This window comes from Atta colombica, unplaced genomic scaffold, assembly GCF_001594045.1.
Source record: "Atta colombica isolate Treedump-2 unplaced genomic scaffold, Acol1.0 scaffold198, whole genome shotgun sequence".
Lineage (NCBI taxonomy): Eukaryota > Metazoa > Arthropoda > Insecta > Hymenoptera > Formicidae > Atta > Atta colombica.
In genome coordinates, this window is record NW_017259291.1 from 4,338,299 (window position 1) to 4,355,796 (window position 17,498).

Sequence of the window (17,498 nt, forward strand, 5' to 3'; positions counted from 1 at the left end):
TTATGAACCTCGAAATATACTATTCATACAAAATAATACATTTTACCTCCATTGTTGGATTTAAAGTTACATCTTTCCGATCCTCAACTCTTAATGCAAGAAGTAACTCAGGCTTTTGTATTTTAAGGTCGCTTCGTAATCCCAGCAATTTGTGCCAACTTGCTTTTGGATTCAAATCTCCACATTTAGATATTATTTGCGCAGAACGTATATTTAATAGAACGTATCCGAGTTTCTCTCTACCTTCGTTCTCTTTAAAAGCAAAGCATTCTAATTTTAATGAGACTTGCTCTGATCGCATTCTATAAATTAAATACAAAATGAAATCATCAAACATCTATATTTTATTATCAAATATATATACTTTATTAGCAAATAATAGCGATTTGAATAAAAAGAACAAATATCATTCTTACCTTCTCAACATTATTTTATTAGTTTCCCAAACTAAATCTGTGACATATTGCGGAGTTGGACATGACTCGATTCTGTCAGTTTCTAAGGAGTGTCCATTTAAAGTTCCAATTAATAATGTTGGTTGTAAAATTTGGTCAAAACCCTTCCCTGTAATATATATACATAAAATTTTATTTTATGATAATTGTTATAATTGATTAATTATAATTTGATAAATAATTTGATTTCCTCATACATTTAAGGTCCACATAAAAATTCCCTAATTATACTACATATTATATCATAATTTGTAAGTTATATAAATTAATATTTTCTGTTCTTTATTCCAATTATTATTAAAATTATTATGATATAATTATAAAGAATAAGTATATTTTTTTAGAGAAAAGAATTTTCAAGGAAAACATCAATTTTTAGAAATTTTAGAAATAAAACTTGCAATATTTTTAAGGTATACGTAATGCATTTACGTAAGGCATTTATAAAATTTTACCTTCTTTTATGCTCAAAATAATTTGCACATCGGATTTAGTTGCTTTCGTCATTTTACTTCTATAAAATATTCAGTTCCATAAAATAACAAATTCAGCAATATATTTGCCACGTATTTACACACTCCAGAGTCTTCCAGATTCAAACCCGCTGTCATGGTAACGGATTCATAAACACGAATCACGTTCCCTGATACAGCAGAAAAGTATCCCACAGAAAAAAAAAGAAATCAGAAAATACATTAAATATCTGTACATTATTAGTCATATTTTAATATAATTCTCATTAAAATGTTTAAAAATCGACCAATAAACTTCGCACACTCGGTGCATCTCCCTTTTGCTTCTTATCAGTACTTTCCATTTGGAACAACACAAGTCACACAAGTTCTATCTTTGTCACTCTCTGAATATCAACAAGGATAAAAAGACGCTTATTCAATTGTGTCATCAAATAGAAAGCACCTAAAGATTTAAATATATAATACTGACAACAGACAACAAAGAATAACGAGCTGTCCAATCAGAATTCTGTGTAAGTTCGATATTATATCCCAGAGCTCTGATTGGACAGCTCGTTATTCCCTGTTGTCCCTATTATGTTTAAGCCTTAAGGCTATACACATCCACGATGCTAGAAATCGATCCGAGACCTTTGAAGAAAGAATTAACCAATCGCAATGGTCATGTGAACAAATTATTCAAATGTGATTTGTAAATTTTTTTTTCTGTCCGAGATTTCGGACAGATTTCTAGCATCGTGGACATCGGGCTTTAACCCAGGTCTTCGTGTTGCACTTTATACACTCAACAATTTCGCTTTCTTTCTCTCTTTCTCTCTCTCTTCAACGCCTGAATACATATCTTTATCTTAGTTTAAGTGCAAAATTTGTTTGCGTTACTTGAAATCCCTCCAAATTTTTTCATTTAAAAGGAGATAAATATATATTCGGATGTTGGAACGAGAGAAAAAAACGAAGATGCTGAAAAGTACAACTCGGACGAACCTAATATACTACCCAAACACACTCGAAAAAATGAAAATCTAGTGAGGTTTCGATTTCTAAGGAGACATGCTCGGTTTCAAACTACGGAATACACAGTTCGTATCAGGTCTGTTTGCGTTGCTTACATTTTTGATACTCGGCATTTTCGTTTTCTCTCTTTTCAAGAGAAAAAAATATATATCTTATCTCATTTTAAGTGCAAAAATATTTAGGGATTTCATGCAACACTCGCAACAGACACAAACCTATTATTCATAGGACAATTCACTTTTTGGCGGTTTCGCAGTTTCATGAAGATATCGTGTATTGCTGTGTGATTTTTTTTAATTCCTATGCACATGTGATGGATTCATGAAAAGATCATAAATGTACAATTTCGGCATGCAATCACGGAGGAATTCGAGTTTCGTGAACCTAAGTGGTATCTCTGATACACGGAAAATTCGCGGAGTCGATGGAGCTCGATCAACTGGAGCAGTCCGCAAAACAATTAAATGCGGTGCTTAACGAGTTCCCGATCGTCGCAATCTCGCTGGACGATTTTAGACCAATTGAAGAGAAAGTCCATACGACCAGGAAATCATTGATACCCCTGAACTCCAGGTTATTAATGCTTAAAGCAAAATACAAACGTACGTCGTTGACGCGTCGGTTTGCACGATTTTCTTGACTCTAAAATCTTATTCTGGAATTACTTATATTTTACGTTGCAGAGTACATCGATGACAGACGCAACGAGAGCGAGGATGAGGTCGGAGACACACTGCAGAATGTTGTAAGCGACACACTTCTAAATACTAAGGCTATCAAATTGTGTCTTCATAGCACTACCATTCTCTCAATGCTCAGTAATAAGGAAGGCACTGCAGAGGATCAAAAGTGAGAAATAAATTTTTGTAAATGTTATTAATTTAAGAGTACGAATATTATATATGTTTTGAGTCATAAAATTCTTTTTTGTAATTGATCAATCAAATGCTTCAAAATATTTGAAATGAAATATTGACCTTTAGATATGAATCGAAATGCCACATGTAAAGAGATATGATAAAATAATTTTGCTTATTTTTAGAAAGCTCAACACCTACATGAGTAAACTTTTCACTCTCAATGACAATATTATGGCCACTCAGGAAGCTATCGAGAAAGCGTCTCAAGTACAGCTGGATCTGAAAATCGAATGTCAAAAGGCGGTATTCGAACACACAAAGTTTCTCAAAGAACAGGAGCAAATGCGGAGCGAAAGATTGCAAAAGACAAATCCCGAGATCGTACAGTGAGTAAAGATCCGCGAAATTCGTGTCTCATGAAATATTTTTGTATTTAAAATCTTTATTTTTCTTTTCAGAACTAAAAACCAATTGGAAAAGTATATACGAAATATAAACATAATAAAAAAACTCATTAGAAACTTCATAGCAGTGTCCAGTCAAATGCTAGAAAAGAAGCCGATACTGCTGAAGATGTTGGAGACTCACAGAGACTTGATAAACATCGAAACGATTGTAAAAATGTCGCAAAGTAATGAAGAGAATGAATAAAAAAAACCTTAAGGAGGAAGTACGCAGGAACTTTCATTAAGAACTTTTTTCTCAATTTCTTACTGGCTAAGCGCAATAGACACAACACATATTTACAAGAATAAGCTTCCACGCAAGTCCAATGTCTTTTTCTTATTTCTTTTTCCTCATTCTTTTGTTTTTTTTTGTTTGTTTAGTTCTTCTATTAAAACGCCTTGCCAGACGGTTTCGTATAATCATTAAACAAAGCATAATCGGTATTGTAATATAAGTTAAAAATTATATGATAGCAATCACAGCTTACGTATATATAGTAAAATCTTCGTTATAAGGGGAGAGAGATATACATATCCATTTCGTTAGAATCGATACAATGAGAGACTTTCGTTTTTTCGCGTATAATGAGAATTCGCGTTATATTATTATATAATAATAATAATAATCACTGCATGTTAAAATGCAAATGTAAGACAATCGGTTTCTTTTTTCATGGTCCGATGTATATAATATATCATTCAGTCTCGTTATATAATGTCTATTTTTTTTTATGTAAACCACTCTCCTCGCTTCCACAATCACACACCCATATGCACATATATATGGGTGTGTGTAAACACATAATTCTCACTATGATAGTACTAAAACAATTTAATCGCTATATACAAGTTTTGCTCAGTTTCAAATATATCAGTTCGAAAGGCGAGTGGAAAGAAAACGAATCCACTTGAAGGGAGCGGCGTTGAATTTCGTTAAAGAATATGATATTGACGGATCTAGAATACAAATCAATTTTTTACACTGTTCGATGAAAAATCGCGGAGTAACGCAATTTTACAATGTGCAGAGTATTTCAACAAATCCGCACTTATATAAATATTGTCGTTTCTCGTTAACTTTCTTGTAAAGAACACATTTGTTCTCAATGACACATATGTCAATTATGTAATAAAAAGAAAATTAGGATGCTCTGTCTAATATTGCATAGTATCGTAATAAAAAATTGCATTTTTACTACAATGTAAACAATGACTATGTAAACAGAACGAAATAAACGCACGCTTTACGCGTTTAATTTATCTTCTTAATTTTTTCCCCCTGTGTCTGCAGAAACGACAGTTTACGATGCAAATCCACACGCACAATCATTTCTCTGTATAATTATAAATGTTAATTGCGTCTCGTAAATCTCGCGTTATAACAAAATATCGGACACGTGTTCGCATACCCACACGCGTGAGCTGCCGATCTCATAAAAACGGCAATTTCTTCTTATCGTAGCAATCAGCGATTTTATTGTTCAACAATTCGTCCATTAAAACAGTACGAACATATAGTAAGTCAAAAAATGTATACACATAAGCCTCACTATGAAGAAACTATAGTGCTGATTAAATTAATCTCAGGAATCTCCCAATCAACATCTCTCTAACATCGTCGAATCGACATATTTATGCAATTAAACGATCACAACACACGAAGGGAAACGCATGATCATCCAATCTCTCTTTCTCTCGAAATTACGTTTTACGTAACAAGATAATTAATTACGCAGCCTCATTTTTTTTCCAGATACGCACGACCCCATTTATCGCTGTATATGCTGCTCTTCGATCAATGAGCCATGGAATGAAAAACACCGAGGATATATCGATCCTGGCCCCAATCTCTCCTACTCGTACCAATTTACAAATATACAAAAAAGAAGAAAAAGAAAAGTATCTCTTGAGCGGAGATGATCTTTCTTTCTCTCTCATTTTGGATTACAAGTCTTAATCTTCCCACGTATGCAACAATCGCTCTTCTCTCTGTGCAAGATACATATCTAGGGGAACTGGAAAAATGTATAAGTTTTGTATATTTTTTGCGTGTAAATTGTGTGTATATGCGCGCGCGCGCGCGCGCGTGTGTGTGTGTGTGTCTACAATATCCGAGGAGACAGGATTTGCTCACAACCATACTTAACCAGCAGTCAGTCGTGTTATATTAAAAATCGTGACTTTGCGCGCGCGTGCGCTTTGAAAAATCGGCTAGAAAACTACGGGCTAAACATCCTTACGCAACGTGGTTGCACAGCAGGATTTATTATAATTACGCCAAAACGGATTCCTCGGTGACAGGACAGTGATATAATAAATATCAGAGACTTTCTCTTTTTTTCTTCTATGTTGCGCCTACATGGACCTCTCGCGCACGCACGTGCTCTCCTCTAATCAGAAATCACCTGATTGAAACTTACAATCGTATATGCCGCTCGCTATTGGATTTATCGCGCGAACAAATTTTATTCGCAAGGACGCGATTCGCTCACGTGATCCGCGTACGCAACAATTGCGATCTAGCGTCTTATATACAAGTACGGAAATACGGCGGATACGACTCACGCGAAGTCGCGCCGGGAGAAAACTTAACATCTTTTTTCAACGATTCGTTCTCTTTCCACGCACGCGGATATCATCCAACGTCAGGCATTCATCGGATCACTCATTCACTTTCTGCGTCCGCTGATATAAATGTAGAACGACTGGTTGTTTCGACGGTCGCTCGCCAATTGCGTTTCAAGCTTATAAAAGAAAGGAACGATGCTCTCGCGGTGTGTCGACAGTAGGAAGATACAGTTAATGAGAGGGAGAAAAAGAGAGGGAGAGAGAGAGAAAGATGAAATTCATAGAGTAAGCTTATTATATCTCTATGTTTTTAAGCGTATTACTTTTCAAGATGTTCGACGGAATGATTCCCTCCCTCTCTTCTGTCTCTCGTTTGCCTTTTATCTTACGAGAGTACGCATGATGTCAAATATACACGGTAGAAGTATGTGATAGTTCCGTAAGTACATGGTTTTTCTGTTGTCGGACGCGCTTGCCGAGAAGTACTTAAGGTATTCAATGTGGATACAACGTGGTGTACAGGCGTGTTACATAGTACGTATGCGCATATATATCTTGGGAGTGGTACGAAATCATCGGTCAGACTAGCGTGTGGATCATTGGACGTAACATACGTTTCTTCAACACTCGCCATCTCCGCGCCTCTACTCCTTATTCGATCTCTACTGTTTACCATGTTCCTGCAAAAAGAAACAGACTTGAATTTAACTATACCTTTGAGCAAACAAGTAATACTAGCGGAAATGTTCTCTCTGGGAAATTCTGAAAACGGAAGAAGTGGATTGTTAACATTTCGTAGCAACTTCTGCGAATGTTTGTTTAAAAAAAATTGTGCTTGAATTTTCAATTTCTTCTTAATATCGGACAATAAAGAGTTTGCAAATCTTTTCTGAATTTTTTAATACTGATTCTAATATATCTATATTTTAAGAAATGTTACAATCTATGAAATTTAAAGCGAGAAAGTTTTTATTCAAAGTCGAATTTAAGTGAGCAATTACAAAATAATCGTTAATAAATTGTAATCAATTATCCTTACTTGTTTAATCAATATGACTGATGAGGTCCTTGCTCTATGTTCCCCAGGTTTTCATACATATTTTCTGATTTGTCTCTTGGTTACTTAAAACGTTTCGTCGCGAGCCATTAGCAGAAAATCGCACGTGTTAATCCTTAGAAATGCCTCGCGACAGTAAGGCTCTCCTCATCATGAAAAATAGAGGATTAAATGTTTACAGCAGAGTGAGTTCATTACAAAATGAATTTTATGTTATTGCATATACACCGTACTCAATTCATTTTTTTCGTATTTAGATCAATCTGTCTCGAAAATCACGTATGGTCGATTCTAGTTTTTATTATTGATTGCGACATAAATTTTTATATCAAGAACATCGAAATAGAACCAAGCGTGGACACACCGTTGATTCTTTCCTTTCTCTCATTTGTTCGTTAATGTCCTTTTTAATAATCGAAAATGCGCATGGATCAAGAAACAAGGGCTATCCATCATCGCACTCTTTTCGCAGAGGAGATAATTTGTATCGAAAGAAACGCTTTTCTTTTCTGTTTCTTTTATCGTTTTTTTTCTTTCTTTTCCCTTTTTTTTTAATCGATACACACTGGTGATGGAACACGAATTTGACTGCAATGTCATATAATTTCGGCTATGTCACATAATTTCCTCGCATTTACGTGTTACTAAATTTTCATTATATACGCTATAGAGTCTACAGACAGAAAAAATCTTACTTCATCGATATGTTATGTAAAATGTAATTGTTTCAATTGTTCATCGCGATAGATCACTTTCTCACATGATAATTTCATTTTGGAAGGCATGAAACCGAATCTTATGATATTGCTTCGAAAAATGTAGCACGGAAACTATGCGATTTCTGCGCGATTTACCACTGTTATTTGAAAATTACAGGTGTACGCGAGCGGATGAGAAATTATCATAAATAATACGCGAACAATAATCATAATCGTATCGAGAAATATTATTCACAAAAAGACATTTCGCATTTCGAGAAGCTCGTAGCAAAACGTTCCTTAATATATATTAATTACGATTTATATAGTGATAATAGAACTATCGTGCGTTCATAATTCCCGTGTAGAAAAAATAGGCAGTGTACACATATCAAAGAAATTATTTCGACAAATTAATGCATTGGGAGTTTCGATTTTAGTATGGACTTTTATATGGATACGATTCAGTATTATTTCGATAGCGCTTATTAATAACGCTAATGCTAATACTACTCTTTCACATCTACAATATATAACTCAAAATTAAAGTTATATAAAAATTATTTACTATACGGAAGGCTCGTATATACTACATATATCCTAATATAAATATTTCAATGCATTAGAATCATTCTGTATCACGTATTGGACGGTGGATTAAAAGAAAAATCGAAATAAAAAAAGTATTTAAATAAAATCAGGAGAACGCGAACTTTCACTTTATACATAGCATTATATGTTCTCACGATTCATGACGCGCATGATTTATAATTTGTGGACTCGACGAGGGCAAAATGAGAGCATTTATTTACAGATATATCCAATGTCTCAATCCCATCCCTGCGGGCCAGTATACATGCGATCGTCGTTTTTTTACCCCTTTTCAGTTTCATGCCTTTCAAGAAGATTATAATCGGATTTCGTGACAATCGAAATCATGATTATAACAAATTCGGGAACACGTTATGCTCGCTTATCCTGCAGGGGGACTGTGAATACAATGAGATCTGCGGTAGGTTCAATTCGTTATAATTCACGATTATACATGCGATCGCACGACGAGTCGCCAACGTGTATCCATCGCACAACGCGGCGGTGTATTAAAAAGCGTCCCCGTGTTTCAAGAAGAGAGTCGTAGGCACAAACAAGTTCTCTCAACATTGGTACGTCATTTCCTTCTTACTCCTATGTAATGCGAATATGATTCAGTTGGTTTCCCGATATTGAAACGTCATGGCCGCCGTCACGGCCGACAACCGTTTTCAGTCAACAGCGACGTATCAATATATTGATGACATCGATAACAACGTAATTGATAAACGCGGATATGAATGACAATGGTGATAATGACAATGGAAATGGTGATCATGATCAACGATGATGATAATGATGATAAAGATGATCAACATAATAATAATATCAATAATAATAATGAAATAAAATAAAATAATGAAGAATAATCATTATAATAATAGTAATCGTAGTACCTAATAGTAGTAATGGTAGCAGTAGTAAATAGTAATAGTAGTGAATAATGGGCAGCAACAAGATGAAATGTAATCATGACAATAGTAGCAATAATCTAATAGCACGAGGTCACTTTTCTTGGCTAAACGAGAGGATTTATTCAGCAAGTAGGTAAGTGGATTCGCTAACGTCTTAACTTCTATCAGTAGCTCAAGGCCACAAAGAATATTCATCAGCCCATTTGTAAGAACAAGGGAAGGGTGTGAATTAAAAAAAGGTGTGAATGAAACTACAAGATGCATACGAGGCACATTTAAAAAGATGGATACCAATGGCTAGAAATTGATTGGACTTAGTGACATGAGAATTTAATCATCGAATAATTAAATTTATCAATCATGGAGAAAAAAAACAATCGAATAAACATGCGAAAACAAAATCTCAGTTTATGTTGTACTAAATTTTCATGCTGCTCATCATTATCCCTTGAAAATATAATTACACTAGATATATCCTTATTAGATTTCTGCGCTTAACTTAAAAATCAAATTAATTAAATTTTAAGAAAGATCTATAGTCGCAAAATATATCCATAGCCATTTTCCATCTGTCCAGATGTACTCTATTTTAAAAAATGAGATGAGAAAAAAGAAATTTCTGGCAGCTCCTGATAAAGATCAATGAAAGTCCGGTATCAATGTATCAAGTTCTCTGAATAAAGTTTTAAGTAAAGTCGATAATTGACCATACTTTCATCGTAACATATAACCAAGCAATTCTGATTGCAACAATACTGAGATTACTAGAATTTCACTATACCGAGGAGCGAGTGCCTGAATCGTCATCAGCGAGTCCGCTTATTTATCGAAGAAATCAGCTCGATTGGCCAGAGGAAAAGCAGCTTCATTCTCTTGATCTCGACTCAGTCGCGCAAGCGTCCAATTAATAATAATAGCGGCGACGTAATAGAATGGTCGTGATGATGTTGATGACGATGATGATTCAGTTCGACAGTGGCGGCGGCGTCGGCGTCGGCGTCATCGTGACAGTGGTGTGCAGCACCGAGTCCCGTGACGCGGATCGGCTGCCGACGCGCAGCAGAGTGACGGCTTCTCTCTCAGGATCGGCGCCGCCTGCAATACCACCTGCTGTACCTGCGCCTGCACGTACTCCCGTTCCGGCGCTGCGCTTGCCAGTCCTTGACGTTGTGGCGACGACTTCCACGGTCTCGTCGGCACTATTACCCGCGCACTGCACCGCCCCCCCGAGACCAACGGTAACGGACAGTCATTTCTGCCTTCCACTTTTCTTCTTCTTGCGCTTGAAGAAGCAACAGCATCTGGAAATGAAGCAAACACTAATAGGACTTAGAGTCGTCTCCTTGGCAGTGTCTTTCGTTGATCAACACATCGAGCATGCAGCAGAGGGAAAATAATTACATTCGACATATGATCGCGCAATATGAGAAAGAAATTTGTCAATTTCTCAATAGATATCAGATATGATTATCTGATTGTGTATAAATATATAGTTATTTAATTAATCATGCAGTTGTTAATTTGATTTTATCAAAATTCATAGAAAAATAATAAGGAAAGGAATGGGAACATCAGAAAAGAGTAAAGAATATAAACTAAACAAAAAGAATAGAGACATTTAATTATATTGTTGCATCACATATAAAGAAATACATCATTTTGATAGTATAATATAATTGAGAAGACGGGCGTGCGACTTGCTTAAATCAAATTGTCGAAATTTTACATAAATTAATAAAATTCTTTTTTTCTGATTATTTATGCTGTTTAACATCATACATTAATTAGAGTCCCTTCGTATAAGATAATTATAATAAAAATATTTAAATGTAATACAAAAAACATTTATTTTACGATAATAATAAATAATTATCTCTAAATTGTCAAATCAAATCTTGCCCCTATATCTTATATACATTGTAAACATAATTTATGTTGTGAGAATAGCGAAACTTGAATACTACTGTAATATTTTTGTTCTAAGATAAAAGTATTATCACGAATACATTTAATTCATTATAATTTCATATTTTATTCGTGACACTGATTTTGTTTCATTATCAATTTAGAAATAAAATTTCTATGATCAATCAATTTTTAATAACGTTTAACAAATATCATATTTTCTTCTTATATTGCGAAATAAAAAATCTTGAACTGACCATTTTAATTGGTGTAACAAACCTAGTTCGGGAATGAGGGTAGGATAAGTGCTGGAAATATATGCTTGTAAAGATCGTAACAATAACTTTCCACATCGAGGACAACGTTTCCGTTTTAGTTGAATTATTTTTCTGAAAATAACATACACACACATGCATAGCTTAATTCGCTCATTAAATTAAATTTAATCTTTTATATCTTTAATATCCAATTGATATAAGTAACTATTATTTTTATTCTGACTTTAACATTCACTTTAACAGTCTTCGACTTAAAGTGAATGTTAAAGTCAGAATACTAAAGCTCTTATACTAAGGCTCTCTCTCAACTAAATTTTACTAATAAAATTTCAGAATACTGCACATATAAATGCAATAATGAAATGCAAGAAAACAGCGGAAGTATAGAGAAGTACAATAAAACAAACTGCTACTAACTTGGTTTCGTCGATCATGTCCACTTCCTGAGGTGCTGTAATTGGTGTGTTGGAGTGACCAGCGGTCGGGTCATCGTTAGCCAGTTCTCCATTAGTTGACGATACCACCTGTATACATCGTATAATGTTATTGCAAAGATCGATAAGAAAATATACGTTTTACATCAAGGGATTTTTACATAACTATGTAGCTTTGATTGTTTTTGATATTGGATATGAAAAAAAAGAATAGCATTCTAGTTGGATTTAAAGTAATATACACTGAAAATCGATTTGTTCAAAATCTACTTGCAAATTACATAAAGAACCAAATAGGATCTTACGTGACAAAAGGGAAAGGGAAGTGAAATTTATAGAAGACAAAACTACTGATACATAAATTTAATAAAGCAATATACTAAAGAAATAAAAAGAAGCATAAGTAATAAATTCTGATCTTCCTCAACAGTACGGTTCGTACGTGATGATAATACTTTTGTTATTGCAAGTGCATGGGAAGACAAGTGATCGTACTAATACCGGATTAGTATTTCATATCCAATCAAAGAAAGAAGATAAGTCTCGATCACAATTGACACAAAGACAACATGCCGCAACAAGTCAAATTGCACAGACTTCTAACTGACCATAATCCAGTGGTGCTTTGTCTAGAAATAGAGCGAACAGTTTACTCCTGATAAATTGAAACATCCCGTATACGTCGACATTATGAGAGTGAGAAACGAGAAAGATGATAGAGAAGAACAATGAATAATTTCATCCTTCATCAATCTTTCTATACACGCAAGATTTATATAATTTTTAAGTTTTACGCGGAGAAAAAAATGTACGAGATTATATGTATTTAATGTAAATTTAAAGTCGCATCGCTAAAAAAGTAGCATTTTCATAGCGGGATTGTAAGTGAATCGGCAGAAAATAAACGAGAAGATGCAAAAAAATCGAGAAAAAGGGAGAAGCTTCTGGGAAGTCGAGAGAATGGCACGAGAGAGGAAGATGCGCAGGTAAACTCACCTGTACAGAACCATGCCTGTCAGCAGGTGTCAATGTACCACCGGCTCCTGATTGCTTCACAGTATCTGGCCACGTGGCTCCCACCCCCTTACCGCCCCCACCTCCCACCCCTCCACCTGCCACATCCTAAAGGAACAAGCATGACAATTTCGCAGTTGCATCGCGTTAAACAATGTCCGCGAATAAACTTGAAGGACAGTAAAAAAAAAAGATGTTGAGGAAAGATCCAGAAAGGAAATCTTTTAGGATATAGCATGGCGATCTGTGATGATAAACGCGCTTTAATAAGATCAATCTCTATATTAGGGGGATGAAAATGCGATTCGCTTCCTAATGATAAACGAGATGTACATAATTATCTACGCGTTAAATATTTATATGTTTAATTTTTATGTGTTTCATTCGGATGAATTATAAGGAAAAATGCAATAAATTTCCTGGCTTTAGCTTATCACAAACGATGAGCTACTTAAGCAACCACGGTGAAATTATTTCTTCATGCATGAGTTTATCGTTATCGCAGGTTTCTGAACGTATCTATAACTGAATGTATTGTCTCGCCATGGTCCCTCATCTATTTAGTCACTTTAATAATACTGCGCGAAAAAAATTTATTGCCGCTATCAGTCTGTTAATCAACTATTGATCTAAAAGACTTAAGTTCATAGAGTTCACGCTTCACGATCGTTAAACCTCCGACCTTGTTTTACTATCAGAAAAACATTAACAACGCGCATTATAAAATGTAACCGCGGGTATCTTTCCGACTATACACTCATCTCGTTGCTGATAAGATAAAGAATGCATGAAGAAGTCGATTCATCGAGTATGTAACCTAAGATTGGCTTACATATCGGCCTTGTAATTCGAAGCGAACCTCATCCATCATGAGGATCACATCCTCTTCAAAATCATCGTACTCCTACAAATTGATGCCATCATATTCGCGTTGAATTACATGCTCGGAGAAATCAGCATACGTGTATACATTTTTTGTATTTAATAAATTAATACCGGCATATTGATACTTTCGAAAAATTTGTTTGTTTGATCTATATCTTTATTCTGAGATAAACAAAAATTCTGAATCAAGGTCGTTGTTAAAACTCTGTTTTCGGTTTTTTCGCTACTGAGGCGTGTATCCATGCGGTTAACTCGAATAACAAATGGGCTACACACGTCCATGCTTTTGGCTTAGAGAGAAGAAAAGAAAAGGTAGAAAAAATAGAAAAAAACAAGGAATACCTTATAAGCAGCGGGATGCCGATCACGATTTGGTGATACAACGATCTCCTGGCCGGTTTGAAGGGATCCGACGGGCGTGGACTGTAATGAGAGAGAAAACGTTTGCTTGATATACATATAATGAATGAAAGCTTATAATGAGCGCCATTATCGTGCGCTTCTACGTATTTTCACGAGGTAGATAACATACTTGGAGCTGGAAAGCGGATAGACAGACAGACAGACAGACATATTGACGGACTGTGCACTTTAATTTACGCTAACAGAAGACTTGCGACATCACAATCACGTTAGATCCCTGTATACGTAAGGCCAGATGGCCGTGGTAACGATTAGTTGGAATTAGATATCCTCATGTAAGAGATTGAACATCGTTTAAATAACTTCTTGATTGATCCATATTTTTCAGAACTTGCTTAAGATAAACTGAGATGCGTGGATATCTCATTCTACCTCATGCATAATCTATCTAATTCTATCTTAAGTGGATCCTGCAAAATAAAACGGACCAAATTTATGGTGTTCAATCTCTTAGTTAAGGATTTTTAGAATATTGTGATAGTGCAACGGTATTTTACTACATTTAAGAATTATAGATATGCGATTATTATATTGCAATTTGCGAAGATATCGAAACTCAATTACTCGGCCGCAGTTATCTAATATTGTCACTACTCGTAAGCCACCACCAACCTTGTCGGACTTAGTTTTGCCAATATGTGAGGGGGCCGCCATCCGTAGTGCTCTCAGATTCTCGAAGTCGGATGGCTAGAGATAGTGCATTGAGAGAGAAGGCAGCATGCAAATGTTAAAAATCAAATGTGAAACTGCTTCGGTATTGCGTAGCTCTATGTTGCGGGTCTGTTGGAATAGGCAGGTGATTTACTTACCCAATTGTCTTACTCCGAACAAGTTATTATTTAGAAAATGACTGACAAAAAAATTAATGATAAAAAATTTCAATTTAAAAAATAGAAATTATTTGGAAGCAGGGGAATCTTTTACCGAAAAACAGAGAAACAATCGAAAAGAATCGATCTTTGCATCATTGAATCATTTGTAAATGTTATTGTAAATGTTATATCATCTTTACTGAGAATATTTACATTTCAAAGATCAGAATAACATTTTGATAAAAATACTTTGTAAAGATTTTCTAATTATATAAGAGATATAAAATCATAAATAAATGACGCAGTTGATAAAATCTTTTTTTCGTTATTGAACAGAAAAAATATACTTATAGATTACGTCAATGCAAAATCAGTTATCGATTCATTTTCTCTTATTAATAATGGTTGTTATTACCGATATTCTTCAATATAACAAACAAGTTAACATGCAAATATATGTCATTGTTTTTCATGAAGTAATGGATAAAAAATAATGTGACATTCACTAAAGGTTTTTGCAAAAGCTTTTTGCATAACGTGAATAAACAGGAACAAAAATCGTTATGATCATACAATACGTACCATCGTCTTGCCGGTCCAGTCAAATTCGCCATCATTGACGAAGCCACGTCTCTCATACAGATCGTGGAAGAGCTTCCTCAAATACTCGTAGTCCGGCGTCTCAAAGAAGTCCAGCCTACGTACGTAGCGCAGATACGTGGCCATTTCCTCGGGATGGCCGTCACAGAGCACCTCGATCGGCGTCGCTCGTTTCGTATCGCCAATCTTTTGATAACGTTCCTTCAGCGTGTCAGCCTTCAGCCCTTGCCACGGCAGGCTGCCACGCAAGAAGTACATGAACATATGGCCCAATGCCTCCAGATCGTCTCTTCTACTCTGTTCTGTTTATGGTAAAACATACCTTTGTATATACTTCATACAGCTTTCAACAATTATTTATACAATAGAAAATTTCATTGCTCACAACACATATTAGAAGATATTTAGAAAAAATTCTAGCGGGAAAGAGAGAGAGAGAGAGAGAGAGAGAGAGAGAGAGAGGGAGGGAGAGAGAGCGCGTTATAAAAATGATATTCGCGATGGCTTAATATTCAGCAGGTATTGTAAAGTTCTGTTAAATCTTTGACTTTATATCGATTATTTATGTAATTCAATTCTACATTTGAAAGATTATTAAAATTTAAATAATTTTAATTTATGTTACTTGAAGTCTGAAAAAGAGTGATCCTCATGGTACTTACTGAAGATTAAAGCACTCGCCGCGCTTTCTCCCAGCTAGAAGATGGCTTAGCACGTGGCGATTTATGCAGCGCAACGGGCACACACACATTCACGCATATACGCACACATATGATGAAACAAAAGTAAAGTACGCCCGTTACCTTTGCCAAGATGCGTGTTAATGCTCATGTAACGCGCCGTGCCAGTAAGACTCTTGTGTTCCCGATACGGTATATGCTTGTTCGTCTCCAAGTCTATATACTCTTTGGCTAGTCCAAAATCGATTATGTGAATAATTTTTTCCCGCTTGGTAGTGGATCGTCCTATCAGAAAATTTTCCGGCTTGATGTCGCGGTATATCAAATGCCGACTATGAACATATTCTATCCTATGGAGCTGTTAAAAAAAAAACAGATACATTTTTTATATTTTATTCTACCAAACAAAATTATAGATTTTTATTCTCGTGGAACAACAATTTTTTATTTTATTTTTCTATTTAATTGAAATAATAGTTTCAAGCCACTCTGATAACAAGAAAATAGTTACTCTGAGGAGAAATGGCAAACATTTATGTTTGTGGAGTTTGCCAAATGTCAAATAGTCTGGTGTTTGAAATCGACCTCCAAAGTGTGGTTGTTTGAGAGTTAGTTTTGCGGAAAGTGTTACGGTAATGCGACTTACGAGCTGTGTGGCAATGTTGAGAACGGTCTTCAGCGTAAACCTTCTCCCGCAGAGGTCAAAGAGGTCTTCGAGGCTTGGACCAAGGAGCTCCATCACCAGGGCGTTATACTTCCCGCACGGGCCGAAGTAGTACACCTCCGGTATACCCTCTATATGTGTGTTATGAACTATACCGATCGACAAAAGCAGATCATACCCCAGATCACCCCCAGTGTATACACGAAATTATAATGGAACGCGTAAAACGAAATAAGAGCATATTACGACTGTAAAATAGGCAGATATAATTTTATGAATGATATTTTCAGTAGTAAAAATTTCGTTAACAATATTGGAAATTTTCTGATTAATTTCTCATTTAACATGAAAACGCAACGCAAAACGAGAAAGAAAAAATTTTACATACACTGAACTGTGATATTTCGCGAATATTTTTCATAATTTTGCAGAATAAGTACAACTGCCAATGGAATATAATTTAATGTTTTAAGCTTCAATATTGCATGATAAGTCCTTAAATAAATAATTAAGTATTTTTCCCAATGGAAATAATTATAAAGATAATAACTAAAATAATACAAAAATGACACGCGAGAAATGCTGTTGCTGAATACTCACTATATATATATTGAAAATTATGAAGTTGTGACAAATAATGACTTCAACGTTTCTAAAAAAGTCGATTCGAAATTGGCCAAAGAATTAACCGTTATAAGATAATGTAAAACAGCTTGTATCTATT

The 17,498-nt window shown here is 35.1% G+C and overlaps 3 protein-coding genes and 1 long non-coding RNA gene across 10 annotated transcripts in view; 1 reads left to right on the plus strand and 3 right to left on the minus strand.

Annotated features, from left to right (window-relative positions):
- Nucleotides 1-977, minus strand: part of LOC108686948 (centrosomal protein of 120 kDa-like) — a 4,581-nt gene extending 3,604 nt beyond the window's left edge. Inside the window, exons 1-3 of the mRNA XM_018192480.1 lie at nucleotides 911-977; nucleotides 417-564; nucleotides 47-302 (exon numbers count right to left, since the gene is read on the minus strand). Of these exons, the coding sequence (XP_018047969.1) occupies nucleotides 47-302; nucleotides 417-564; nucleotides 911-962 (456 nt within the window). The 5' untranslated portion in view covers nucleotides 963-977. The remainder of the gene's footprint in view (nucleotides 1-46; nucleotides 303-416; nucleotides 565-910) is intronic.
- Nucleotides 978-1,760: 783 nt separating this feature from the next.
- Nucleotides 1,761-3,962, plus strand: LOC108687029. Of its 4 annotated transcripts, none has more exons than XM_018192613.1 (5): nucleotides 1,761-2,021; nucleotides 2,113-2,547; nucleotides 2,629-2,794; nucleotides 2,988-3,191; nucleotides 3,264-3,962. In XM_018192613.1, the coding sequence occupies exons 2-5, from the start codon at nucleotides 2,370-2,372 to the stop codon at nucleotides 3,454-3,456; spliced, it is 741 nt and encodes a 246-aa protein (XP_018048102.1). In that variant the 5' UTR covers nucleotides 1,761-2,021; nucleotides 2,113-2,369; the 3' UTR covers nucleotides 3,457-3,962. The 4 variants fall into 4 exon arrangements, with proteins under 4 accessions (XP_018048102.1, XP_018048103.1, XP_018048105.1 ...); XM_018192614.1 differs by having other exon boundaries at nucleotides 2,128-2,547; XM_018192616.1 differs by having other exon boundaries at nucleotides 2,202-2,547.
- A 742-nt stretch (nucleotides 3,963-4,704) lies between these two features.
- On the minus strand, nucleotides 4,705-8,966 carry LOC108687030. Its single transcript, XR_001931734.1, has 2 exons — nucleotides 6,859-8,966; nucleotides 4,705-6,499 (listed from the first exon to the last, which is right to left on the minus strand). It is a non-coding gene; the product is annotated as an uncharacterized LOC108687030 (long non-coding RNA).
- Nucleotides 8,967-10,309: 1,343 nt separating this feature from the next.
- Nucleotides 10,310-17,498, minus strand: part of LOC108687017 (casein kinase I) — a 30,631-nt gene continuing 23,442 nt past the window's right edge. Inside the window, exons 4-10 of one of the 4 annotated variants that reach the window (XM_018192596.1) lie at nucleotides 16,757-16,923; nucleotides 16,234-16,468; nucleotides 15,413-15,732; nucleotides 13,938-14,018; nucleotides 12,693-12,818; nucleotides 11,680-11,786; nucleotides 10,310-10,380 (exon numbers count right to left, since the gene is read on the minus strand). In XM_018192596.1, the coding sequence (XP_018048085.1) occupies nucleotides 10,329-10,380; nucleotides 11,680-11,786; nucleotides 12,693-12,818; nucleotides 13,938-14,018; nucleotides 15,413-15,732; nucleotides 16,234-16,468; nucleotides 16,757-16,923 (1,088 nt within the window). In that variant the 3' untranslated portion in view covers nucleotides 10,310-10,328. Of the gene's footprint in view, nucleotides 10,399-11,679; nucleotides 11,787-12,692; nucleotides 12,819-13,937; nucleotides 14,019-15,412; nucleotides 15,733-16,233; nucleotides 16,469-16,756; nucleotides 16,924-17,498 lie in introns of all 4 variants that reach the window. The other 3 variants (XM_018192595.1, XM_018192594.1, XM_018192593.1) reach the window with 3 other exon arrangements.

Bases quoted from the DNA above. Each gene is read 5' to 3' on its own strand.
- LOC108687029 (XM_018192612.1), top strand. From the start codon at position 2,370: ATGGAGCTCGATCAACTGGAGCAGTCCGCAAAACAATTAAATGCGGTG. The intron at 2,548-2,628 runs GTACGTCGTTGA...TTTACGTTGCAG, and splicing joins GCTTAAAGCAAAATACAAAC to AGTACATCGATGACAGACGC. The intron at 3,192-3,263 runs GTGAGTAAAGAT...TTTTCTTTTCAG, and splicing joins ACAAATCCCGAGATCGTACA to AACTAAAAACCAATTGGAAA.